Below are 26,634 nucleotides of genomic sequence, written 5' to 3' on the forward strand. Positions count from 1 at the left end.
ACTTGGCCTCAGGGTCATACTCTGCCCAGATCCTCTTAAATTCATCCAGGTGGTGGGGACCAAGGATTGACCAGTCCCTTGTCAGGTAGTCAAAGTTGTCCATGATGACAGCTACAAAGAGGTTGATGATCTGCAGGGAACCGTAGGTACCATGAGGGGCTCCACAAGGACTTTCTTACACACTTGCCACTTGAACCCACCTTGCCAGCTCAGGCGTGGCAGAAGCCAACATTTCTAAATACCAGCAATATGTCAACATTTAAAATACCAGGCCCGAGAACTTGGGTCTCATGGACATGAGCATGACTCACTGCCCTGAGCATTGTGTGGGGTGACCCCTACCTGTGGGCTGGACAGCCTCCCTTATAACATGGTGCCATGAAGGGCTGCCAAGGCCAGAGGGTGGCTTTATCTGCCACCTTTCTCTCACTCCTCATCAAGGTGCCAAAATGTGTAAGTTTCTGCTGAGCCTCAACACATCCCCTTTGTCCTCTGGGAATGTGAACAAAAAAGAGGATGGCCGAGTTTGCCTGGCCCAGTCTTCCTGATCTTCTCCCAGTGTGGCTGGACATTACAACTGACTTAGTGTCCCCAAGCCATCTTCTATGTATTGCCCTGACAGTAAGCTGCAGAGTCAAGGGGCTGCCCTGAGACTGTCCTAGTTTCCTGGGGCTAGCAAGTCCCCCCAACTTACCAGAAAGGCACAGAGCATGTAGAAGCTGATGAAGTAGAAGACGGCGAAGCTGCTGCCACAGGGCGTCTCTCCCTCTGTGCTGTTACTGGGCTCGGATTCTGGGGCACACTTCTTGCCTGGCATGCAGGCCAGCATGATGTCCTGCCAGGCCTCCCCCGTGGCACACCTGGAGGAGAGACAAGAGGCCCCAGCACCCATGTAGTCAATCTTATACATACAATTGAAACTCTTTTGGCATCCTTCCCAGGAAACAAATGTGGTATTTATCACTCCCTGAGCACTCAGATATGCTCACCAAATATGAAAACATTCAGCATCATTCTGAATGTTCTAAAGCTTTATACAAGAGAGTAACAAATTGTACCCTTTCTGCAAATTTGCTGTTTTTGTAATCCATGCAAAGTTTTTGAGATTTAACCATTTGGATACATTTTAGTTCTAGTTTATTTTAATTGCAATACAGGAGTACATTTAATGACCATGCCATTAAATCAAAAATCACCCTCCTGTTGAGAGACATCTAGGTTTTTCAATTAAAATTTTTTTCTATTATAATTAACACTGTGAAGACCAGGCATGTCCACATCTCGGGCATCTGCCCAGGGGTGGGATTGCCAGATGAAGACACATGTGTTTTCATATTTACTAGGTGGTGCATATTCTCCAGTGCAGACCCCTTTCACAGGGTAGGAGAAATGGCATTCTCCACAGACCCATCAGCTCTCAGTGGATTTTAAAGTGTGTTGCTCACACGATGGTGTGAAATGATACTTCATTGCTGTTTTTGTTTAGTTTTAACACCCCCAGTGGGTTGAGAAATTTAATTTCACCTTCTGTTGAATTGCATGTTGCTGTTTTTGCTTGTTGATTCATGAGTTGTCTTCCTCTTCATTTGTTGGGTCCTTTAGGTGGTTTTAACCACCATCCTTTGTTATTCATATGCATTTCAAGTATCTTCCTCCAGCCTGTGACTGGTCTGTCTCTCTAGGTTTTTTTTTTTAAGGTATATTTTGATAAATCTAAGTTTTTTATTTTAATGAGGTCAAATTTATAATTTTTTGCACTATGTTTTGTGCTCTTTGCCTCTCATTTAATAAGTCCTTTCCTGTTTGAGGACATTAAGATATTCTCCTCAAGCTTCCAAAGTTTCATTTTTCACAATAACACATTAACCTGAATTTTATTTTGATATGAGGTAGGAATATGCTTTCATCTTTTTCTGCATAGATAACACTTTTCTTCATATGATTTGCCTACTGATTTGAAATAGCTCTTCTGATATAAATTCTATTTCCATAGATGTGTGAATCTTGTGCTAGTCTTTTCATTCTATTCCATAGGTTTACTTGCCAAGGAGCATTGGTACCATGTTGTCTTAATTATTATAGTTTATAGTGAACCTTGTTCTCTCATAGGGCATGAATTCCAGTTTCTTGTTTTTCATTTGTCTTGATTGTTCACTTTCTTTTTCTATTCCTTAGACACATTAGAATCAGTTCATCAAGTTCTATGAATAGTTCTATTGAGAGTCTTGTGGAATTGCATTAAAATTTAGATTAAGGAATCTTGACAACTTTAGGATACAAGGTCTTTCAGCCATGAACATGGCATCCATTTATGTAGTCCTTACTTAATGTCTTCAGTAAAATTTTATGATTTCCCCATATACATCCTTTGTTACATTATTTTTAAGTACCTTCTTTATTTTGTTGCATATTTAAAATGGTGCAGTTTGCCAGGCATGGTCCTATAAACCAATAGTCCCAGTTACTTGGGAGTGAAGCAGGATGATCCCTTAAGCCTAGGATTTTGATGCTAGCTTGGGCAACATAGTGAGACCCAACTCAAACAAACAAACAAAAAGATGCAGTTTTAAATTATATTAGTTTGTTATAGTGTAGAATAACTGATTTTATATGCAGATTTGCAGAACTTTCTTCCTGGTTTCAACAGTTTATCTGTAGTTTCTCTTGTACATTCTGAACTGGCAATTTTTTTTTTTTTTTTTGCTTTTTTGTTTCTTATCTGATTCTTAACTTTCAATTTATTTTTCTTATTGCAGTGGACAAAACTTGCAAAGAAATGAAGTTAAATAACCAATATAATGTTTATATTATATCGCATTGGACAAAACTTGCAAAGAAATGAAATTAAATAACCAATATAATGTTTATATTATATTGCTTTGGACAAAACTTGCAATATAATATTCCAGATCAGATTCTGATTTGACAGGCAGAAAGAGTGATAGTATAGGATCTTATCCATTATGTTTTCTAATTAGCTATTTCAAGTACAATATAATGATTCTTCCTCTTTGTTAATTCCCCACCTTACTGATCCTATTCATTATTACAGAGATTTGTAATTATTTTGCTTGGATTTTCTACTTGGATTGGGCTTTTTTTTTTTTTTGTCGTTTTAAAACATTGACAATTATGTCAACACATTTTCTCTTCTCCTCTCTTCTCCTCTCCTCTTCCTGTTCTGAGGATTGAACCCAGCGAAGCACTCATACTGGGCAAGTACTCTATTGCTGAGCTACATCCCCAGTCCCATTCATATTTTCATTTTTATAACTTGTTTTTTTCTCCTTCCCTTATTAATATTAGGTTTATGTTCATATTATGGGATGAGTGTAGAGGTTTGCCACCTCTTTCTAATCCTGAAAATTTTTATAATATAGGAATGGTCTATTCTTTTATAGTTTGTTAGAACTCACAAATAAAAATATTAAGGCTTGGGCCTTTTTGAAGGCTAAAATTTTGACGATTTTTTCAATTTTTATCATAGTTAATGCTATTTATTTATTTAGAGCATTCCAATGTTACAGTGGTACCAACCTACATCTTATATGAGATGCCTATACTTACATCAAATCTATATTGAATCTGTGACAAGCCAGAAAACTGTTTACTGTTTTATTTGTGGAAAACCTTTTAAATGTTTTCTAAGCTTGCATTTTTTTCATTGATTATTGCTTTTATCAGTTAATGTTTTAAAATTTTTCTTTGTATTTCCCTATATAACATCATTGACTTTATATTTTTAAATATATTGACATAAATTTGCTCATAATATCCTCACCCCCCTTTTAAGGTCTAATCTTATTTGTTACATTTAGAAAATCTTGGTTTTGACTGGACTCAAACCTAGAGGTAGATGGTCTCAGAGAGTACAGCCTCTATCATTGGGCAGTCTGTTCCTGACATTTTTCTTTGACCTCCTTCATTTTCTTGGCCCAACGTCTTGCATATTCTTTGGCCTCTTGCTTATTTTTCTTAGTATCCTGTTTCTTCAAGACAACATGGTGGTGGCTTGTGTTGCAGCACAGGTGGAGGAACATGAGGCTAAACTGTGCACACTTGTGTTCTAGGTTTCTTACATTCTTTGTTTAGGGCTTTGCTGTAGTCTAGATCTGGGATGTCCCCTGAAGGCACATGGTTGAAGGTTTGGTCCCTAGTCTGTGGCTCTGTTTGGAGGTGGTGGAACCTTGAGGAGGTGGGGCCTAGGGGAGGGAGTGAAGTCACTGGGGTCATACACTGGAAGAAGATATAGGAAACCTGTCCCTTTCCTTACTTTCTTTGCTTCTTGGTCTCCATGAGGTGGGCAGCTCTGGTCCACCATGAGCTTTCTATCAGATGTTCTGTCTCACCACAGGCCCAAAGAAGTGAAGTTAAATAACCATAGACTGAAATCCCTGAAACCTTGGGCATAAACAAATCTTTTCTCCTTTTTGTAAACCTTTATTTAATTTATTTATTTTTGTGTGATGCTAAGGATAGAACCCAGGGCCTCACCCATGCTCTACCACCAAGCTACAACCCCAAGCCCTTTTTCTCCTTATTTAGTGAATTTTCTCAGGCATTTTGGCACAGTGATAGAAATCTAACTAACACAGGTTTTTATAAACACACACACACACACATACACACAATTGGTGGATATTTAGAGCTATTAGAAAATCTGTGGGGTTTGCTAGCTCTTTGGGGTCCTAGGTGATGAAGCACAGTAGTATTAGTCCAACCAGAAGTATTCTTTTTCACAATAACCACATGGAGAACATTCAACACAATGCAACCCTGAATAGATCTGCACGTGTTTTTCTCCAGTTCGCCTTGGTTTATAACAGGAATAGCCCTTACTCAGTTGCAGGTGCACACAGCTGTGCTTCACAGGGAAACCTCAGTTTGTCGTTCCAGCCACTGATTCAAACCACATAACCCTTCCGCCCTTTCCTCAGGGGGCCAGAAGCAATGTCTATGGCCATTCACTTCTCATGAAAGGTACCAAGTTTACGTTCATGGTCTACTTTAATGAGTTTCTAACAGTGAGTGGCTGGAAAGATGTTCAGCATCTTCAAGTAGCTGATCACCTGAGGTGCCATTAAAAAAGCATACAATTATCTTATAATTCTAAAAATCACTTCTACATCCATAATTATGTTGCTTTTTGTATGCCTAATATTGTTGTGCCTTTTAAAAAAATCTGGATTTGATAAAAGTCTTATTTATTTATTTTTTTAAATCAGCTTTAGCATTTATTGATAAAATCTACTTTTGTTTTATATTTGGCTGATTTATGCTTTTATTTTTTACGAATGCATTTCTTCACATTTTGGTGGGTTTTTTTTTGCTATTTTTTAACCATCTATTAGTTTACTTATTATAATTTTAAAAATGAATAAATTTTACATTCTGAATTTTCCTTTGGTATTGATGGGTCGTCTCATGTATGTCAGATACAACACTATCACTAATTTCTGAGCAGGGCAACTGTTTTTATGGTTAGTTTCTAATTTTGCTATATTGAGGTCAGAGAAGTTTTAGGATTTATTAAATTCTGCTTTGTGAGATAAGTTATGGCTAATTTTTGTGAATGTTTCTAGGTGCTTATAAAGGATGTGTCTTTTGCCATTAATGAACAGTAATTTATTAATCTGTTAACTGTGTTATTTGGCTTTGCTTTACCATTTCTTCTACTTTGATCTGTCTGATCTGTCATTTTTTGTGACCTGCATTCAACTCCCCGTGTGTGTGTGTGTATTTTCTCCTTAGAGTTCTATCCCCATCTATCAGATCCACTTCCAAAGTGTATGGTTAGGCTCCTGTAGTTTTATGATTGTCATATGGTGGCATGATCTTGGTGGACTATTCCTTTACCAGTGCCAAATGCCCCCTTTGTCTTATATGATGCCTTTCCCCTGGTACTGCAGTTGTCACATCGACACCTCAAGCACTGCTTTGCATGCCTTCTCTAGCCCTTTATTTTCATCCTCTCTCAGAAATAGGCTATGGCTAGAATTTTTTTTTTTTTTTTGGTACTGGGGATTGAACCCATGGTCACTTAACCACTGAGCCACATCCCCAGCCCTGGATTATTGATCTTTTAATGGAGAAACTTAACTCATTTAATTTTTAGTAATCATTAGTATCTTTGTTCTTATTATCTTTGTTCTGTCTTCTAATTTTTCCAATTTTATTTTGCTACAAAAGTAGCCCTTCCTTCATTTTCATAAATTGCTAAGGTTTTTTTGTCCATTTTTTTCTATTTTGTGGCTTGGAATGTACACATTCCATTTCCATTTTTCTAGTTGACCTTTCAATATTTAATGTATGTATTTGTACACATTTTCCCCTTGGTTGCATAAAGAGTGACACAGTATCCACTTCTTCTCTTGGTACAAGAGAAGAATCTTGGCATAATTTCATGTTTCTCAATTTACTATTATCTCACTTCCAAACTTGTTGAGATAATATGGGATTCTACTTCCAAATTGTTATTAAGATTTTTCCTCTTAACAATTATTTTGGCTTGATCTCCAGTACTGCAAAAATCTTCATATAAATTTTACAGTCTCTATTTTTCTAAGTCATAACAATAAGTATTACAACAGTTTTTTCACTCTTGATGTTGCTCATTCTCTTTTTAGATTCATTCTTCATTCTGTGGAAGTATATAACTGTATAATTACAATGAGGCAGGGTTATGTGAGAGAGTAAACTTTTGAGGTTCTTGTATTTTTGGAAATGTTTATTTTGAGTTGCTACTTGAATACTGATTAGATTGAATATAGGAGTCTAACTAAGTACATTTTCCTTGTAATTTTGAACACATTATTCCATTAGCTTTGAGTGTGCACCTTTGTTGAAGAGAAGTCCAAGGCCAGTTGATACTTTGCAAATCAATCTTTTTCTTCTTCAGCAACACCATTCACTGGAGAGACTGTTCTTTCTCCATTGTGTGATCTTGGCACCTTTGTCAAAAATCAATTGACCATAAATGTTGGGTTTATTTCTGGGATCTCTGTCCTGTTCCATTTGTCAATTTTCCATTTGTCTGTTTCTATGCATCTGTTTTTATGTGTATGTTTTTAAACTATCAGGCTGTTTTGATTACTATAGTTTTTTAATGGATTTGAAGTCAGATAGTGTGATACCTCCAGGTGTGTGTGTGTGTGTATGTGTGAGTGTGTGTGTGTTTCCCTCCAGATTGCTGTGGCTATTCAGGGTCATTGGTGGTTTCATAAACATTTTGTTTCTATTTCTGTGAAAAATGACATTGGCAATTTGGTAGGGATTGCACTGAATTTATAGATTGCATTGGGCAGTATGAACATTTTAACAGTATTAAATCTTTTAATCCATGCACATGGGATACCTTTCCATTAATTTGTGTTGCCAACTATTTTTTTCATCAGTGTTTTATAGTTTTCAGTATACAGATCTTTCATCTCCTTGGTTAAGTTTATTTTTATTTCTACATGCTATAGTGAATGGCATTGGTTTCTTAATTTTTTTTACAGATAGTGTGCTGCTAGTGCAAAGAAATGCACTAATGATTTTTGTGTGCTGATTTTGTAGCCTGAAATTTTACTGAATTTATTTATCAGTTCTAACAGTTTTTTTAATGTTCATTTTTTAGTTGTAGTTGGACACAATATCTTTATTTTATTTATTTATTTTTATGTGGTGCTGAGGATTGAACCCAGGGCCTTGCACGTGCTAGGCAAGCACTCTACTGCTGAGCCACAACTCCAGGCCACAGTTTTGTTTTTGTTTTCTTTCTTTTTGGTGTGGAATCTTTAGGGTTTTCTGTACAAGATCATGTTATCAGCAAAGGGATAATTTCACTTCTTCCTTTCCTACTTGGATGTCTGAGAGTGGGCACCCTTTCCTTGTTTCTGAGTATTGAGCATAATGTTAACTGTGGACTTTACATACATGGTATTTATTGTATTGAGGTACCTTGCTTCTATGCCTGATTGATTGAAAGGTTTTAATATGGAAGGAGGATGAATTTTGTCAAATGCTTTTTCTGCATCTATTGAGAGGATCATATAGTTTCCATCCTTCATTTTGTTAATGTGCTGTATCACATTATTGATCAGCATATGTTAAACCATCCCTGCATTCCAGGTTTAAATCCCACTTGATCATGGGGAATCATATTTTTAATGTACGGTTTAATTCAGTTGCTAGTATTTTGTTGAGGATTTTTGCATCGATGCTCACCAGGAGTATTGACTTGTAGTTTTGGTTTCTTGCAGCATCTTTTTCTCACTTTGATATCAGGCCTTGTGAAACTTCAATTTGTTGATGTTTTCCCACTTTTTAAGATTTTAAGATATTTTCTTTATTGTTGATATTCTAAAAGGTAATCATAATGTGTCTATTCTGCACTTAGAAGGCAATTTCAAACTGAAAGTTCACACTTTTATTATTTAAAGTTTTAATTGATCACATTTCTTTATTTTACTCTCTCCATTCCTTCTGGGTTTTTTGGTCTGGAATTTATATTTCAGAGACAGGATTTTTCATTTCATATTTTCTTTTTGTCCTTTAGCTATCTAAGGAGAATTCCCTGGTTAATCTTTCAGTGCATCAATTCATTCTTCTGCTGTGTCCCCTCTGCTCTACATCCTACTTTAAAAAAAATATTTCAACCACTGTATTTTTCTCTTTTTAGTACATACTTTACTCCCCTCCCCCCTCTTCCTGGAGATTTATCCCAGGGGTTACTTTACCTGTGAACTATATCCCCAGTCCTTTTTATTTTATTTTTAATTTTTTTTGAGACAGGATCTCATTAACTTGTTTAGGACCTCACTAAATTGATGAGGTTGTCTTTGAACTTGTGATCTTCCTGCTTCAGCATCCCAAGTCACTGGGATCATAGGCATGCACCACTGTGCCCAGCTCACTTTGCTCTTTTTAATAAGGGTTGTTGTTGTTGCTGCTGCTGCTGCACTTCTTCTAATTAACAGATGGGTGATGTTCTCTAGTCTCTCTAAAGATATTAGTTATATTTATTATATTTACATTATATTTAAGATAATTATATTTATTCCTCATTCATCTGTGAATCAAGTGTGAGGCCTCTCTTTCTTGATGTTAGTTTCTCCCAAGTACTTTGGGATTATTGTTGATTTCTCTTTGGGATGGAGAACTCAGTTCATAGCTCTCTGGATGAAGTCCTCCTCCCAGGATCCTTCCTGGGGATCATGAAAGGGAGATAAGATATGCTGCAGGTAGACTGGGCAGGTGGCTTCTTTTTGAGTGTGGGTTCCCTTAGGGGAGGAGGATGCTCTGTCTCTCCAAACTCCAAAGTCCAGGGATGAAATGTCACGTGATGGTGCTTCCAGCTTGCAAGAATTAGCAAATGATCCCCAATAGAATAAGTCCCTAAGGAACCAGGGCTCCGGGACCATAGCCCCAGGTCTTTCCTGTGCCTTGCATCTGTTGACCCTGAGCCTAGAGACTCCCTGGGCTGCTCTCACTTCCCCATAGTCTCACCCTGTCTGGAGGTGTGTGCTCCTTGGCTCTTGTTCCTTTGACAGTTGAATCCAACCTGCTTTCTCCATTTAGGAATCCCTCAACATTTCTGGTTCACCTAAGGCACTCTTACACGCCAGTTTTTTTTCCCCTATCCTTAGCACTGTTACAAATTTATTCTCAAAAAACAAACAAACAAACAAACAAACAAAACAAAACAAAAAAAAATTTATTCTCTAAAGAAATGTCTTCTGTCATCAAGGAAAGGAGGGGAGATGGGCCCAGGTGATCATTCTGAAATCTGTGTCCAACTCCATATTTAAATGTGGCACGGGCTTGAAGGCTGCTGTGGAGTGGCAGTTGACCTGTGTTCTGATAGTTTATAATCTAAGGGAGGTGGTGATGTCAGACTGCTATTTAGGGAGTCCACTAGTTTGATATAATGCATTTTTGAGCAATTATGATACTTGGGTTTAGGGAATGGGTCCTGTGAGACATGGTAAAGGTGGGTTATCTGAGACCCTTGGGAAGGGGACTCCAGGGCTCACTACCTCTCCTAGTGCCACATATAGAATAGATGAGCTAGCATAGACTTTAGAAGTCATCTGGTCCAGGGATTATCATGACCTGGATGAGAAGAAGCGGGCTGCAGAACAGAGTCAATCAGGGGCACTGTGAGAAACACTCCCTCCCCAGCATTCCAAAGGTGGTGGTCTTCCAGGAAGTGTAGAGGCTCAAGGCTGACTTCAGTGCATATAAAAGTCAGTGCAGGTGGACGTAACCACCTAACACAGCAGATGGCACACACACTGGCATAGTGATCAACACCTATATTTGTTTTATGGGGAAACTGAGGCTCAGAGAAAGTAGATGTCCTACTCAAGGTCACAAAGCCAGCATGCTGCAAACTTGGCTTCGAACCTGTTCAGATCCCAAGCCAGGGTGCTTTCAATATTTGACTTTGGTCCTATAACGGCTTTAGATGGTTACCAGCAGGTTTCAGTGTCCAGTAGTCCAGTACTCATGGACTACTCAGTGCTCATGGAACGTTAATACAAATCACAATGAAAGGGGAGGGGTAGTGAGGGGAGCACCCACTCCATTCTTTCTCACCCTCCGAACTCACTTCACTCTTCTTTACACCTGGCCACAGGTCATCATGCAGATGTGTATGTGTGCACCTGTGTCCTTGGACACCCACCTGAAGAGCAGCAGCACAGCTTGGGGGAAGGTCTGAAAATTGTTGTTCCGGTTGATCTCTGTGGTGTCATTCAGGGCAATTTTTCCAAATACCTAGCAGAGGAAAGGAAGAGAAATTCAGTGACCTGTGAGAAGAGGACCCTAATTTCCAACACTGTTTTTCAATAGTCTCTTTAGGGGACAAAGTAACTCAAAGATTGTCCAAACTATACCCCAGAGTCTCCTGATGTGACCTGGACAGCACCTGCAGCCCCCCTCCCCCAGTCTTGGTCCCAATTATCCGTGGACATATGTAAGAAGAATTGTGCCCTTGGCCCTCAGCCAAGGTCCCCACAGCCAGCAGGAGCTGGGGCTGAGAGGAGTGGAGGAGTGATCAGGACCTGCTGGGTGGGGACACAGGGTCCACTGCCTTCCTTTGTTTGCCATTTTAGCTCCTATGTCCAAACACTCCCAATTTAGGTTATTGGATTTGGAGTGATATTGAATGGGTGATCTGGGGCTTGGACAAATTTAATTCATCCCTGAAATCAGAGGTTTCTTCTTTTTTATTTTATTTTTTCCTGCCCCTTTAAAACTATGCTTATCCTGGAAACCGGTCCCTTTTATCAGGTGTCAAGGGAGGGTTTTTCATCACAAAGGTTTGGACTACCAACCTTCAGGTCTTTCTGCACTGAGCAAGTGGGGAGCTTGCTTAAGCTCCTGGCCAGTGTGCAGTGCTGGGGAGGGGAAGGGCTGTCCCAGTCTGACTTGGGGAACTCAGCCGGAGCCCTGAGGAGGCTGAAGAACTCTGGTTTGGGGAAGGAGAAGGAGTAGTGGGCATCTGGGAAGGGGAGGCCCCAGGAACTGCTGCATGTTTGAGGAGGCACTACCTTCCTCCTGTTCTCCTTTCCCTCTGTCTTCTTCCCTCTCAGTCCTTAGTTTCTGAATGCCACTGGTTGGAGGGGAATTCTCAGGCCCATCAGACATGGGCAAAGCAGCGGGGTGCAGATCAGAGTCTTCTTGCTGTTTCTAAGAAGGGGTTGTTTTTTTCTGAGGCCAACTGCATAATTCTGAGTTTTTCCTTACCAGTTACAGAACCCAGGCCTGGGGCCCTGGTCAGGGAGTGAGGGTGGGGAGCTCTTCCTACCTGCATCCCAATGACTGCATAGATGAAGAACAGCATCACTATCAGAAGGGCCACATAGGGCAGGGCCTGGAAGGAATCATAGAGGACACCAATTAGGCCCAGGGGACAAGATCCCTTCCCAGGGAGCACTGTGTCCCCTTCTCTGCAGCCATCAGCTGCTGCCTGACTTTGGGCAGGGGGCACTTCCAAGAGCCCTACAGAAGAACTGGGCACCTAGAAGAGCCTGAGAAATGAGCATTGACTTCTCATTTTAGTTTTTTATTTGCTTTTTGTGGTGCTGGGGATGGAACCCAGGCAGGTGACGCTATAGCACAGAGATCCACCCCGGCAGGCTGCAGCACGATGGATGCAGTGCCGCACTACTGCAGTGAGCAGAGTCAGGGGGAGCTGAACCTCCTTCAATTGCGCAGAAATATTAGCACGAGGAAGGAGAGAGTGGTGGAGGATGTGCTCCCCGCTGGCCATTGACACCTGGGGAGAGGTGGAGGAGGTGGGCTGTGCCCCTCTTTATTCAGCTGACTTTTGCTCCACTAGTTGTGGGAGCAGGATTTACTGTTGTGAAAATACTTTCCAGATACCAGAGCTTGGGCAAGTTACCGAACCTCTCTGAGCTGCAGTTTCCTCATCTGAGCGTGGGAACAACAATGGCCTCTGGGGGTTTGTGGCGTTTAAATGACTTGAGGCTTACTGAGTGCTTAGTGCACTACCTCACAGAGTCACATGCCAAAGGTTTTATTCACTCAACATATTATCTGACAACTTAATTTTCCAGAGCCTCAGCTGGGGAAAGCACTTTGGGCCTCCACACCAGTTACTTTTGTGGGATCCCAGAGCCCACATGCTTGCTCCGAAGGAAATGCGTCGCCATCGGCCACACAACACTAGATGGCGCTGCGAGCTCACTCAATGCTTTTCTCATCCAGCTGCACTGGGCTTCTCAGAGTGCCATTCCTCATGGTCACCCCAGCCTGTTGTCTCTTTCCAGCCCAGGGAAACGTTGGGGTTGGGGCTATACGGCCACCACAGCTTTTGACCCTAGGGATCAGTAACCAGGTCAGCCCCCAGTCCTGCTTCCATGAGGGCTGAGGATTCAAATCCCCAAAGAGCCGCCCCTCCCCCACCTGGGGGCTGAGCAGGGCCATGTGGGGAGCTGCAGCTCCTTGTTAGGTGGGGAGTCAGCTTGGGCTTGGGCTGGAGGAGCACTGGCTCCCAGAGTGCAACCAGGCTGAGGCCTTGACTGCTGGTCCAGCAGATGGTTTCTGTCCCTGCCTGGAGGGGACTGCCTTTGGGAGGGGCCTCCAAAGCAGGGAAGCAGGGGCCCTAGAGTATCTATCCTCTGGCCAGCCCCAGGCCCCTTACTTCCTGTGACAGCTCTGGCTCCAACCACAGCAGGAGACACACCTGGACCAGAGACCAACTCTATGCCCTATCTGAGGCCTGGACTGGCCAGGGCAGGGGACATGGAGATTGTTCTTTAGAGATGATGATTCTCCATCCTGGGGACTCTGAGAGTGGCACTTCCACAGGAGGAGAGAGGCCTGCCTTCTGCGCGGGGCCAGGGGAGCAGTTAGGAATCCCAGGGACCTAACTGCTTTGCTTCTCTTTAACTTCACACTTACATAACACTCCTCAGAGCTGCCAGAGGTGACTGTGAGCCTGTTTTTACAGGTGGAAAACGATGGCTGAGAAAAGGAAATTAATTATGCAGTAGTCAGGCAATCCTGGGGCCCTACGAGGGGTCTGCTTTCCTGGAGTGGAGTGACACCAGGGTCCCTTAGAGTTTGGCTAGGACCACAACCAGGTAGGGTCAGCAGACTTGGCTGGGAGATTCCCAAACTGCAGGAATTTGAGGGGGCCAGAGTGGTTTCAGATGAGCTAGACCCATGTTTTTCTGATATGTTCTATCCCACATAATCCCTTTGTCCAGTAAATTCTTGAGGAGAAATACATAAATGAGAGGAGAGAGAGAACCACCTCAGCCTCCCCTCTCCTCCCACCCTCTGTACCCTGCCTTCGGGGAAATGTGGGGCTCTGAGAGTTGACTTTTGAAAAACCACAGATCTAGTTTCATCCTCTCATCTCAGAAATGAGGAAAGCAAGGTGCCTGGTGGGAAGTTGCCCTCACACACATGCTGAGCAGCAGAGGAAGGGCCAGCCCCAGGCCCCTTGCTTCCTGTGACAGCTCAGGTCCAGGGAGCTCCAGGGGTGGGGGCAGGGGAGCCCCAGCTCACCCCAGGATCCCAGAGGTTGTCTCCCACTGCATTGGGAAGGTGGCCTGGTTACCTGGAAGGATTTGATGAAGGTCCACAGCAGGGTCCGGATACCCTCCCCACGGCTCAGCAGCTTGACCAAGCGCATGACCCGGAAGAGGCGGAAGAAGGTGATGGAGATGCGGGAGTTCTCCTCTGCATTCTGGAAGCCATTGGCAATAGGTGCAGTTAACACAGTAAGAGAGAGGTGGTACAGGAGGGGCACTCTGAGAACAGTCTTTGGCTGAGGGGAGGCAGGCTGGGGTGGGTCAGCTGCACTGGACTCTTCCCTCAAGTCCTTGCTCCCTGGTCATGGGTGGGAGGCCAGTGTCCAGCTTTCTGGGTCAATAGCCAGTCATGTGGTCTCGCAGAGCCAGGCTGTGCCTAGGCCCTGAGACTGTGGTCCTGATATCCCACCCTCTCTCTTCCCCTTCATTCCTAGTTTGTGATGCCCTGCATGGAGCAACAGAAAGCTCCAGAAGGAGCTCCCATATACTTTGGAAACTAGGCCTAGAGCTGGCTGCCCTTGGAGTTCCTGGCTCTCCCCCTGTCTGGCTCAGCTGAGGGTCCTACACCCTGAGTGGGACCTGGCACTCTTTGAGGAGACTGGGTGGCAGCTGTCCCTTATGACTGCATTCAGGGGTTCTGACAGGTGGGGTGGGCTGCCCACTGAAGGGGTCTCAAGCCCTGGCTGCTCTGGACTCCAGCAGTTCTCTTGTGTCACCTCCCCCTGCTTCCCACAGCCCTTGCCCCTAGTGGCTACAGGGGAAAGGGCTGGGGAGTAGGGTGCTGCTGGTGCTGGGTGAGGGTCTGGCTTGCAGCACTTGCCTTCCTCGCAGGAAGGAAGCTGGTGAACTTCTAACTCCCCTCTTCCCTGGGGCTTCTAGGAGGCTCCACCCTGTCCAGGCTGTGGAAGACCCTGGAAGGGGTGAGGGCACAGAGGGGAGGTAGGGAGGTGTCACTTGCAGTGATCCCTGGAAAGTCTGGGTCTTGCTCTCTGAGGACCAAGGGATCTATTTAGGATGGATCATCTCCCTCCCTGGAGTCCTGGAGGGAAGGGGAAGAAGAGGGTCGGCATCGAGGCCAAGGCAAGCTGGAGTGGGTTTATGACTCTTGGGTTGCAGGGCTCCCACCTTCAGCTGTGGGACCTGGAGGAGCAGGAGAGTGTGGGCACATGCCTGGCCAGGGCTCCAAAGACAGGACAGACCGCCCTGTCCTCTTCTGCCTCCAGACCCAAGAACTACAAGAACCGACCTCCCGTCTTGAGCCCCCTGCCCACAGGAGCAGCAGGCTGTGCTGCAGAGCCTGGGGAGCTGGCACCTGGCCACCCTCAAGAGAGCCACTTCCCGCCTCCCAGAGCCAGTGCAGCTCACCCGGCCCTGCCAGCACCAGGAGAGAACCGGCCCTTGAGTTTCCTGTTACTGTTCCCGTTCCAGGTTCCCCTCAAGGAAGGAGGGGTCTCTGGCAGCCCACTCCACCCCCTTTCCTCTTCCCCCGACATGGCCCAAGCCTGTTTCCACTCCCTGAACACCCCACTAGCCCTTGAAGGCTCCTCAGGCCCGTCCACTCCTGACCTGGTGGGATGGCTTCAGGGACCACTCGTCTCTTACTCAGATCAGGAGACCCCTGAGGGAGCAGGGAAATTCAGAGGCAGATTTTACAGCATGCCCATTTCCACCTTGGAGGTTCTGCATAGAAACCAAGCCAGAGGGTCTCTCCTGGCTTTTGGACCCTCCAGACAGGAGAAGAGTCAACATATTTCTTAGGTTTCAAAATCAGAGCTGCCTCAGCTCCTCCTAGGGCTCCTGCTCCCTATAAGGCAGGGGGCAGACTGTGGTATTGGGGGCCTGTCACATGGGCTCCCTGAGGGCCTGGAGAGGGACCTGCAGGCAGCAGTCCTTGTGCTGTCCCTGGGCCTGCCCCTGCCTGTTTATTTTGAGGTCTTTGATGGCCTCCTCCTCTATTTCTATCACCTGTGTATCTACTTGAAATTCTATTTTCTCCCCTTAGCAAGAGGTTTGTTCCCCCAGAGGAGCTCACAGAGGAGGCTTAGGGTTTTATAACCCAGCTGTCAGTTCCACTGTGTTCCAGAAAGGAGAAAAAGAAGAAAGAACAAGCTTAAGTGGGGGAACTTCAGCTGTGGGTGTCAAGAATCTGAGAAGTTGGTGCCACTGGGACAGTTGGATCTGATGAATTAAAACAAAGCCACGCAGACCCCAAACCCAAGCTCGCTGTTTGGATTCCACTGTGGCGTTCAGAGCCCACCCGAGCTGCAGCTTCCCAATGCTGCTCTAGAAGAACAAGCACATTGCCAGGGGGCAGGACAATTTCCCGTAGTAAAGGGAATGACAATGCCATGAGAAGGCAATCCAAGTGCTGAAGCCCCATGAAGCAGGGAAGGATGTCCATGGCTCAGCCTTTCCCTGGCAGCCTTTGGCCAGGTCGTCATAGGCTACAGAGGGGTCACCACCAATCCACCCAACCTCGCCTCCGGTCTGCTGACTTTCGGGATTTGAGGAATCAACCCACTGGTCTTTCTAAAAACTCACACTTAGCTCAGTGGTTAAGTACTCCTGGGTTTAATCCCCAGTATTAAAAAACAAAACCCAAAACAACACTCCCCCAAGACAAAAAAANGCCTGCCAGGCTCGGGGACACCACCATGCGTGTGTCTGTGCATCGCTGGGCCTCATGTCTAACAGGGCCCCACAAGGCTTTCGTTTCTGGCCATGAACTGAGTAACTCACACCCATGATGAGCAGATCGGTCTTCTGGACTTTGAGAATGGAGGTTGGTTTTGTTTTAGGTCAGCCTGGTACTCTAAGACCACCTCCAACGACTTCCACCTGCCTCTCTGCACTTCAGCTCCCGCCAGGCAGTGAAGGCAGGACCTGCTCGTACCCTGTGCCTGTCCTGCCCACCCCAGGTAAGCAAAGGGGCTCTTAGCCTCAGGGGAAGACTGAATTCTAGTTATCATGAAGGAAGATCCAGGAGGTGGCCCTCAGCCCTCTCCCCAGCAGGGGCTGGTTCTCAAGGCAGCGGCTCAGGCAGGACCCGGCCTTGCTTGGCTGTAGGTCCATAGGTGTGGAGAACCTTGGCCACTGGCATGAAATAATAAGTGTAGACTTGCTTGTTCACCTTGGAAGACCTGCACATAATTTAGGACATTATTATTAACACCCCAGGAAACTGGGCTCTTGGGTCTGACTGCTTCCTCATTGGGCAGAAACTCAGGCGCCTGTCTCTGGGAAGATGACCCTGCTTTTTGGATCCAGCACATAGAGCTCAGCCTCTTCTGATCATAACCGTCTGAGCTCTAACTCTTTCTACAAAATCTTCAGTCTGCTCTCCATCCCCCACTCTCAGTTGGTTTCCCTTGTATTTCTGTTTTAAAGGTATAAATGAGGAAAATGTATAACAGAATTTTTGAAGGATAGAAATGTGCATAAGTAGACATTTGCTTGCAGCCTGAAAATACTTCCTTGGTAACAGATTTCTCAGCAAATTCTTTTTTTAAAAATTTCTCATAGAAAGTTGGTAAGATGTCCTTTTGTAAGGAATGGTGGTGATATAAGGTGAGGTTAGGGAAGAGGAGGCAAGGGACACTTCTCTAGTCATTTATAGAACACATTCTAAACCTCGGCTTCTGTTTTGTGAGGATTACCAGCTGCTGGGTCAGTCCTCATACCTGGAAGGAGTGGAGTCACTAGGATTTGGCTAGAGGGCTGATATTGGACATGGTGACAGACGGGCAGACAGACACACACACATACATATGCACTCATCCAATAGAAATTTATTGCAAAGCACCCAACTCCCTTTTCCTTAGGTGTGTGACAGATGATGTTCAGGTCTAGGTATCTTCTGGCATCTTCCTGAGCCCCAGGCTGGTCTACTGAGTGTTCCCTGTGTTGATGGCTGAGGAGTTCTATGTTTCTGGGATCCAGTGGGATGGGAACTGGGAGGGCAGAGGGAGGGATTCTGCACTACCTATAATGCCAGGGGATAAGGCAGAGTTCTCAGGAGGTGTGGGCTCTTGCTTCCTCTTAGATCCACCTGAAAACCAACACAGCTGCCCATTACTGCCCAAGACAATTCATAACCCTACTGCTTCACCTGGCCCAATGAGCCACTAAAACACAACACAAAACAAAACTTTCTTTAACCTCTTAAACATTCAGAATTCTTTTTTTTTAAACTTTCATCTTGCCATTTTTTCTCCTATTGCTTTTTATTTAGGACTTTCTGGTTCCAATTAAGATCTCATATATTTGAATCGTTTTATTTCAAGATTTAAACTTTAGGTGTGATCACCTTGGTTATAGTCTATTATATTCATAAGTACTAGTTTGATGATCCTTATGAGTGTCTCTGTAATAGCAGATAAGAAGAGTCGGGAGGAGCTTTGGGTAGCTGAGAGGAAGGCTCTTGATCTCTCTGTTGGCTTCTGCAGCCTAAGTAATGACAACTTTCCAAAGAGCCTCACTTTGGAAGAGTCTAGAAACTCATGGATTAACATTAAAGCCAGGCCCTTCAGAGGACTTCTGACTTGCTGGAGCTGTGTTGCCTTTAACATCTCACACAAACTTTTTACAAGATCCATAGTCTCAAAAATAAAGAGCCATTCGTAGTCACTCAGAAAGCAATCACTGAGTGAGTTCTATGTGGGAACAGTGAAGAAGCCTAAGATAGCCCTTGTCCTCCGAGAACTCTCAGCTGCTCATACCCAGGCAGACAGGCAGGACACTTCCTAGATGATCCTATAGTCATTTGAATCTTTGGCGACTGCCCAGCTGCAAGTGGAGTTCCTTGGTGAACTGAAGGGGACCTTGGACTCACTGGCCCTGGGCATTTGTGTGTCCCAAGCTTGGCCCAGAGACATGTTTGAACTGTTTGCCACTGTCTTCGTGAGTACCTGGTATGTGCTCTGAGAAGCTACCTAGCAGGAGTTCTGCTTTGGAATCTACTTTCACCTCACTCTACAGCCTGGAATTCTTGTGCATCAGTCTCTAATCCCCTCCCAGATTTCCTCTCCGTTCTTATGAGTCAGTTTATAGTTTCTCTGTCAGTGGTCTTCCTAGGGAAAAAAGGGGTGGTAAGATTCCCAAATACTTGCCTCATATGCTTGCAGACCCTTCCAGCATCCCCTTTCTACCAGGAGCCAACAGAACTGTTTTCCCAGCCTAAACATTCTGGCTGATTTTAATATGGCACTGTCTCCACTAATGGAAGGCAAGCAATAAAGTTCTGAGCAGCCAATTTGTTCAGCTTTGTTTTCCAATGATCTGGTAATTTAGGATTTCAAGATATTGGGGCAATTAATTTAATCTGTTCATGCAATCTATATAAATGGAATGAGATAATTCTTTCATAGTGGGGCATTTTCAGAGTCCCCATGAGTGGTTCCAGGCTCAGGGCAAACAGAAAGCAAAAGCCATTACCACATTTTAATATCCTCATGCCAACTGCCTTGGTTTGGTGTAACTGGCAGTGGTGATGGAATGGTCCTGGGTTGCTCACGGGAGATCTTCCCTGGAAAAACTTTTCTGAATTGAGTTCAGGGTCATATTAGAAGCATCACCTCAGTAGATGAAGTCTTTGTTTCTGGAATTTTCCACTGTTCCTTGTCATTGGGCACAAGCTCTAGACCTCTCCATGGAGGCTGAGGGATAAAGCCCGGGGAATGCCAGAGGCCAGGGAGACATATTCTCCTAGGTGGAGGGGATTTTCCCAGGAGGATGGTGTGAAGATCCATGGAATTGTTTCCCAGTTGTCACATCACACCCTCTGGAGAGTTAAAAGGTAGTTGAAAAGTAGCTTTTCATCATATAAAAAAGTTTTAAAAATATTTTTAAAGCATAGCCAGGCGGTAAGGATTACTAGGAATTCAGGGTGGGGCAGCAGGTAGGTAGGCTAGAATATCCAACCAAGTTGTCTTCCAGGACATCCTCTTGAGATCAGGGGCTACAGAGCATTTTGAAGGGGTCATGGGTCATGGCTACGCTGCCTTTGTTGTGTTGACTTTGAAAAGGGGCAGACAATCCTCTGATGCCCTCTAGGAAAGATTGGCTCTTGGCCTTGCAGAGGATGCCCCATCCGAAGGGCTGCCATTGAGAAGCAATGGCCATGATACCAGGGTCATTGAGATTCCATGTCACACTGAAACAGGGTCAGTGCAATGTCATGGGGATACATGAATCTTTTACTGGCTGCTCTGCCACAGGAACACTTGCTTTATTTATTTATTTTCAAATCTCTGATATAAATTCCACTCCAAGCCACCTGAAGTTCTGGGTCCAACTGACAGCCCCCTGTCCCCGCTCACGCTCTGCTTCTCTGTCTGCTCTCTCATCTCTGTTTGACTGTAAGACAGGACAGTTGGTTCTGTCGGGACAGTGTCATGGTGTGGCCAAAGACTGAGGGATTGGTGTTTTGTTGCTGAGAACTGGAGGTCACTTAGGGCATGCTGTACACAGAGAACTGAGAATGGCAGGAGTCATGAGTTTCTAGAGACACTAGACATCAAGTTCATGGCCAGGAGCCAGGATGTGCACGTCAAGGGTAGGTGGGCTTCTTAGTATCTTTTTGTCTCCTTTCCCACCAGGAGACCTGCACATAACTGAAGTGTGGCCTGCTAGCTGTGGAGGAGTCATGAGATGCTGAATCTTAAAGGCACTGGAGATGGCAAAGGAGAAAGAAATTCTAAGGAGGTCAAAGTGAGCCTCATAAAGATGAAAGAAGAGGTTACTTGTCATGAGAGATGCAAGTTTCAGTAAGCACAAGTCAACTGGGATGTACAGAAGCTGAGGGTAAGTGTCAATGGCTTTCAGATTTAAGAACAAATGAAGGAAATATGGCTACCTGAAAGCAATTTTGCTGCAGAATTCCTGTTTTGTTCTGGTGTGAATGGAGAGATGGAAATGGATCTGTGGAGGAGGAGTGCTGGGCAGAGGAATATGAGGGAAAAGGACTGGTGGGAAAGGGCAGAGAGCAAGTAAGGACAAAGCCTAGAGGGGAGAGAGGGGAGTGGAAGAGCAGCCCCCACCCTGCTCCCATGGCCAGTCCATGAAACCCACTGGCTTCCACCTCTCTCTCCAAGCCACCTGAATGGGCCCTTCAGAGTGGAATTTCAGTGAGAAGGGCCCTTCTTGTGTTTTTGTGGTGACTGCATGCAGCTGCAATAGTCCTTCGGGTACAGAGCATGGGGATTGCTGGTTCTAGGTTCTCCCTGTCTTCATGCTGAACTAAGGAAGGGGGACAGTTTGACTAGCTTGTGCCATTAGCTGTACAGTGGCCAGTTTAGGTGGCTGGAGGTGGCTTAAACCAGGAATCACTCTGTTATTCATCTGCAACCTGATGGCTCTCCGGGTGCTAGGACCTGCTAGAAATACACACCAAACAAAAAGGATTACAAAATGGCCAAGGTGGTTTAGTCTTGCCCTGAGAAGGACAGCCAATATCCAGTCATTCAAACAAACAGTCCCAAGAAGAATGAATGAATGGAATCAGCTGTCAGCAGTGTTACCGGTGTCAAAGAATGAGAGAGAGAGGGAGGAAGAGAGAGAGAGAGAGAGAGAGAGAGAGAAAGGAGGAGGAGGAGGAGGAGGAGGAGTAGGGGGAGAGGAAGAAGAAGGAGAAAGTAGCAGGGAAGGAGAGAGATCAGAAGGATAGAGAAGGAAGGGAGAGAAATAGAAGTACAGCAGGAAGGCAGGGAGACACAGAATCAATAAGGACAGGTGATTGTCAGGTTTGGAACATTAACTATGAGGGTAGATTAGGGTGTCCACAGAAGTGGCTACACTTTCGAAGGTGCTGTGGGCACCTTTCTGAGCCTGTCCATGGTGCAGCTCTCCTCACTACTAGCTCATGGAGTCTTCTAGGTCCTCTTGCTTTAGAGGTTTCTGGCAAATGCACCAGCAATAGTGTGCTGAGCCTGTAAGAACTAAATGACAGGCATTGGTGAGGCAAGACGGCTGCCTGGCCCCACCAAGGGTGTGTGTGTGACAGCTTCCTCCACTCTTCTATTTTTGTGGAAAGGAGAGTATAGAGAATAGGGAAGGAAAGGAAATTAGAATGGAATAAAAAGTGAAGGGGTCTTGAGCAGAAGGCAGAGGGCAAAGGGAGCAATGGGCAAGTCATGCCTGTGTCCGGACACTCAGGCCACCTAACACAGTTGAAATAAGAACCTCATCAGGATGTCCATAAAAAAAAAAACAGGGTCCCAGGAACCTTTCAGGTCAAGCCTGCAGGATACTTCTCAAAACAACAGCTTTAGGGAAAAGTTCCTGTACCAGGCCACTTTATCAGGGCCGCCTCTGTCTTCCTATTGTGTCTGACCTTGAGACTTAGGGGCTTTTGGTTTTCCATTTCCAACCGGACCACTGATGGTGACATGTACTGTCTCATTTCTAGCCCACAGTGTAGCTCTGCTAGATCCATTAAGGGCCAGCTCTCTTTCTATGAAGAATAGAAAACTGCCTTTATGGAACCCCCAGAAGGGTGGAGGATGGAGAAATACTCAAACAAAAATATCCTACCCACTCTAGTGTCGTGTTGCTGGTCTCATCTTCCTTAGATGTGCTAACTACTCAAATCTACAGGTCAAGCAGGATTTTCATCTCTTTAAAGGTAAAATTATTTTTGGAAGCATGGCTTATCAAGTCACTACCACCTCAGTTGAATTAAGTACCACCTTAGTATGAATTAGTGCACTGGAATCACTTCCTTTTAAAGCAAAACACCTTGGTGGCATTTGTCTGTTGGAGGGGCCATGGGTGGTGCTGAAAGTGGCAGGAAGTTGGAAGGGAGCCTTGAGGGCAACAGAAGGAGGGATACAGGACAAGGAGATAGAGAGAGATGGGTCACCCTACCCAGCTGTCCTGAGATCACTAATTTATACTTCATCCAGAACTAGCTCAGACCACACCAGCCACAGCCATCTAGACAATGTCTGGCAACAGCACCATCTGAGCCTTCTACTAAACACAGAATTAGGAGTCAGGTTCAGGTTCTAGGCTGGCCTTGCTATGAAGACAAGCAAGTTATTTCCTGCTTCTAGTTTTGCACGCTTATCTATAAAATATTTCCCAGGCTCTAGCACACAGTAGGCTTTCAAAGCACAGTTGAGGAATACATGAGTGGGTATGGTTTGGTCTAGATCTAGGCCTCCAAAGTTGCTTCCACCCCACATTAGGATGAGTCCACTTTCTGACAATCTTTGCCACCTCTGGTCCTCGTGACAGGTCTAGGGAGCACTGCTCAGCCTTGACTTCCTCATGCCTGTTCTGGCCCCTTCTCTGCTCTGACAGGAATAGGGAGGGGTGATTTGGGCCACAGGCAGGCTCAGAGTTAGGAGGGCCAGGTGCATGGGGGTTGGAGGATTGGAGGATGGGTGAGAGGCTGGAGTCGTGAAGACTGAGTCTCCTGACTCAGTCCTGAGGGGGTGGACGTGCAGCTGGAGGCAATTCTGACTCAGAGCCACTGCTTTTCTCCATCATTGCAGGACTTAAAACCAGGGCAGGAGCCAACTTGCTCTATGATTTTTATGGGGAGCCAGTTAGGACAATTAATTGTGCCTGCTGGTGCATGGTAGAAGATGCCAAGGTGGAAAGGGGTCAGGAATGAGGGGAAGGGAGATTTGGGGCCAGCACTTGACATGTCTATCCCTGGACATTTCCTGCAGCAGAGCCCAGTGTGCCCCTGCCTCGTTACTGTCCCCTCCACATTCTCCCTCTTCCCATTGTCATTCCCAAGCTTAAGGTATCAACCAGGCAAGGGGAGTCCATGCTTCCTCTGCCCTTGTCTCCTGGGCCCTATTGGTCAGGCACATGGGTGCTGGGGTCAGAGTGCTTTCTGTTTGAGCCTTCCAAGGGCATTGGTCTTCCTTAGTTCAGTATCAGCAGCATCAACAGGCACAGAGAAGTGAAGACAAGCAGCTCTGCCTAAGTCAAATTGTTGGAGGACATCGATGACAACCTCTGAGTAGCAGGAGCCAATGACGCCTACCCCTTGGTAATGCCATGTTTAGGCCAGCCAGTTGGCTCAGGGATTCAGTCAATGGGCTCCGTGGAGACGCAAGAGTCAATTCTCTGACAGAAACGGCTTTGAACCCCATTAGCTAATGGCTTTGTCACCCATTAGCTGTATGATTTGGGGCAGATAGCTCACCCTGTCTGTGCCTTGATTCCTTGTGCAGAGGGTCAGTCAGTCCTCTGAGGATTTAATCCCATCTCGTGTGTAATGTCCTTGGCATGATGCCTGATCTGAGCTCTCTGATCAGAGACTAGTTCTCAGGTTTCCCTTCTCCTCTTCCTTCTAATCAGCTGAAGTCACAATACCATAATTATTAAGCTTTATTTTCCTGTTCTGGTCACTTCCATGGCCCAACACCTTGCACTTAAGTAAATCCTTCAGGGTTTCCTCTTTTGGATTTTCCCAGAAGCTCCCCAGAGGCAGTGTTCCTTCCCCTCACACCGTCTCTCTCTGCCTGCTGCACTCCTCATAGTTCTTTCCTGTCCTTCTCTCTACAACCCCCACATGAGCCATACCAAAGCCAAGGGAGCTAGGTCCCTAAAGGTGCTGGAGCTCTAGGAAAGGATAAAGGAGATATCCACCTCAAGTACTTAGACTAGAGGGTTGGAGTTGCAAGAGGCTCTCACCTTCCCCAACCCCCCAATTCCCCATGTTCAAGGAAACCAAAGCCCAGAGAATGGGGTAAATTACCCTGTCACCTGGCTTCACAGAGCCCAGCCTGGAAACAAAACAGGGTGTCTTGATTTTCAATTTGAGAATATTTTGCTATATCCACAAGGCAAGAATCCAGTATTCTTAGCACTTTCTATTGTATAAAGTGCTTTAAAAGGCAGAATGAAGAGTGTTCGGAAAGGCTGCTGGCCCAAGCCCCCAATCTGATTGCAATCTGGGATACATGGGAGCAGTTTTTGATGCTCCAAGTCCATGAGAAATAGCTATGGGTTTTCCTTCTGGAATATATGATTTCAGACCCAAGAAATCAAGAAGAGCAGAGGCTTCCTTGGAGTGGTGTGAAATTGCCCTGGACCTCAGGATTCAGAGAGGAAGAGCAGCTCAGATTTATAACAAGGCGATGCATCTGAGAGAAGGGCAGTGGCCCGGGTCTTAGGCACTAAAGTACAATTTAGTCTAACTAGATGAGGGGGCCACTTAGGGAGGTGCTCTGGTGACATCCAGCCATCGTTTAGAGGATCTAACTCGGAATTTTCAGAGTGAATAGAAATTTAATCATGAAGTGGCTCTGAGCACTTCACCCTCAGAGGGTCCGTATCTCTCCAGGCTGGAGGCCCCTGGTTCAGCTCTCCTTGTGCCTCTCTCTGTCTTTCCTCCATCCCTTGGCACCCTCCTCCAGTGCCATGGCATGATGCCATCTATTTGTGAATGATTCTATGCTGGGACCTCAGATTGGTGTGTCCAGCTGTGTTCCTGATGTCTCACTCTGGCAGACACGCCCAAGCTAAGCTCTGCTCTGCCTGATCCAAATGTGCTCCACCTCCAGTCCTCCCCAGCTCAAACCAACTCCATCCTTCTGCTGCTCCGCCAAAACCACACAGTCATCCTGAGTGCTTGTCCTCCTACACCCACATCCAGTGTGTCAGGAAACACTGTTAGTTCTACTTCCAAAACAGATCCAGAGTCTGACCATGTTTCATAGTGCTTCATTGCTGCCTCATGGTCCCAATCCCCCACCTGGATTACTGACTGTATTTACCTTCTAAATGCTCTTCTGACTTCCACCTTGACTCTTATAGATAGCTGGATAGTTCTTTAAATAACGGAGTCAGATCATATGATACCTCTGCTCGCAGCCACCAGGATGTGCCCTTCTTGCTCTGAGTAACAGCTCAGACCTGGCCCCTCTCACCTCTATGGACCCCACTCCTCCCTCCCCCACACTGGCTTACAGGACCCCTCCTGCATGGAAGCTCTTCTCCCAGATATGGATAACTCCTCACATCCTTCCCGTCTTTGCTTTGCTCAGATGCCACCTCCTTAAGAAAGCCCATCTTATTTAAAGTATCACTTGCCTCCACTGCTCCCTGATACCCCTGGCCCCCTTACCTGGTGCTGTGCTTCCCCCCCCCCAAAGCACTCCAACATCTTCAAATATACTGTTGACTTCCTCATTTTCTGTACTTACTGTTCCTTGTCTATTTAGTCCTCTCTAGAAAGCCCGAGGGCTTTTTGTTTTGGCCACCCATGCATCCCAGGTGCTTAATACAGTGCATGACACGTGGAAAGTGGGACTATAAATGCTGTGGAATGAATGACTGATTGATGGTTCTCAGAAGTGGTGGGAAATCCATTTTCTGAGTGGGAGGGGGCACCATAGCCTGGCAAAGGCAAGGAAGAAAAAAGAGATGGGTTCCAATGTAGGAAATATTTGGAGGGATATTGGGATAAATGAGGCATCTGGTGAGGGAAATGAGAATGGATTCCTGAGGCTTAAAGGAATTAGAGATGATGGGTCACAGGTGAAAAACTCACATGGATTCCCCTGAAATTCAAGTGTGGATTACCTGCAAATAGAACACAAGCCTGATAATCCATGTCTTGTGA

General features: G+C 45.3%; 1 protein-coding gene across 22 annotated transcripts in view; it reads right to left on the bottom strand.

Annotated features, from left to right (window-relative positions):
• Cacna1c (calcium voltage-gated channel subunit alpha1 C) overlaps window positions 1-26,634 on the bottom strand; it is a 698,188-nt gene that overhangs the window by 20,907 nt on the left and 650,647 nt on the right. For all 22 annotated transcript variants that reach the window (XM_048787468.1, XM_048787454.1, XM_048787460.1 and 19 more), the window contains 5 exons: window positions 14,078-14,206; window positions 11,795-11,860; window positions 10,670-10,761; window positions 695-860; window positions 3-130 (listed from right to left, as the gene is read on the bottom strand). In XM_048787468.1, coding sequence (XP_048643425.1) covers window positions 3-130; window positions 695-860; window positions 10,670-10,761; window positions 11,795-11,860; window positions 14,078-14,206 — 581 coding nt within the window. The remainder of the gene's footprint in view (window positions 1-2; window positions 131-694; window positions 861-10,669; window positions 10,762-11,794; window positions 11,861-14,077; window positions 14,207-26,634) is intronic.

This window comes from Marmota marmota, unplaced genomic scaffold, assembly GCF_001458135.2.
Source record: "Marmota marmota marmota unplaced genomic scaffold, marMar, whole genome shotgun sequence".
Lineage (NCBI taxonomy): Eukaryota > Metazoa > Chordata > Mammalia > Rodentia > Sciuridae > Marmota > Marmota marmota.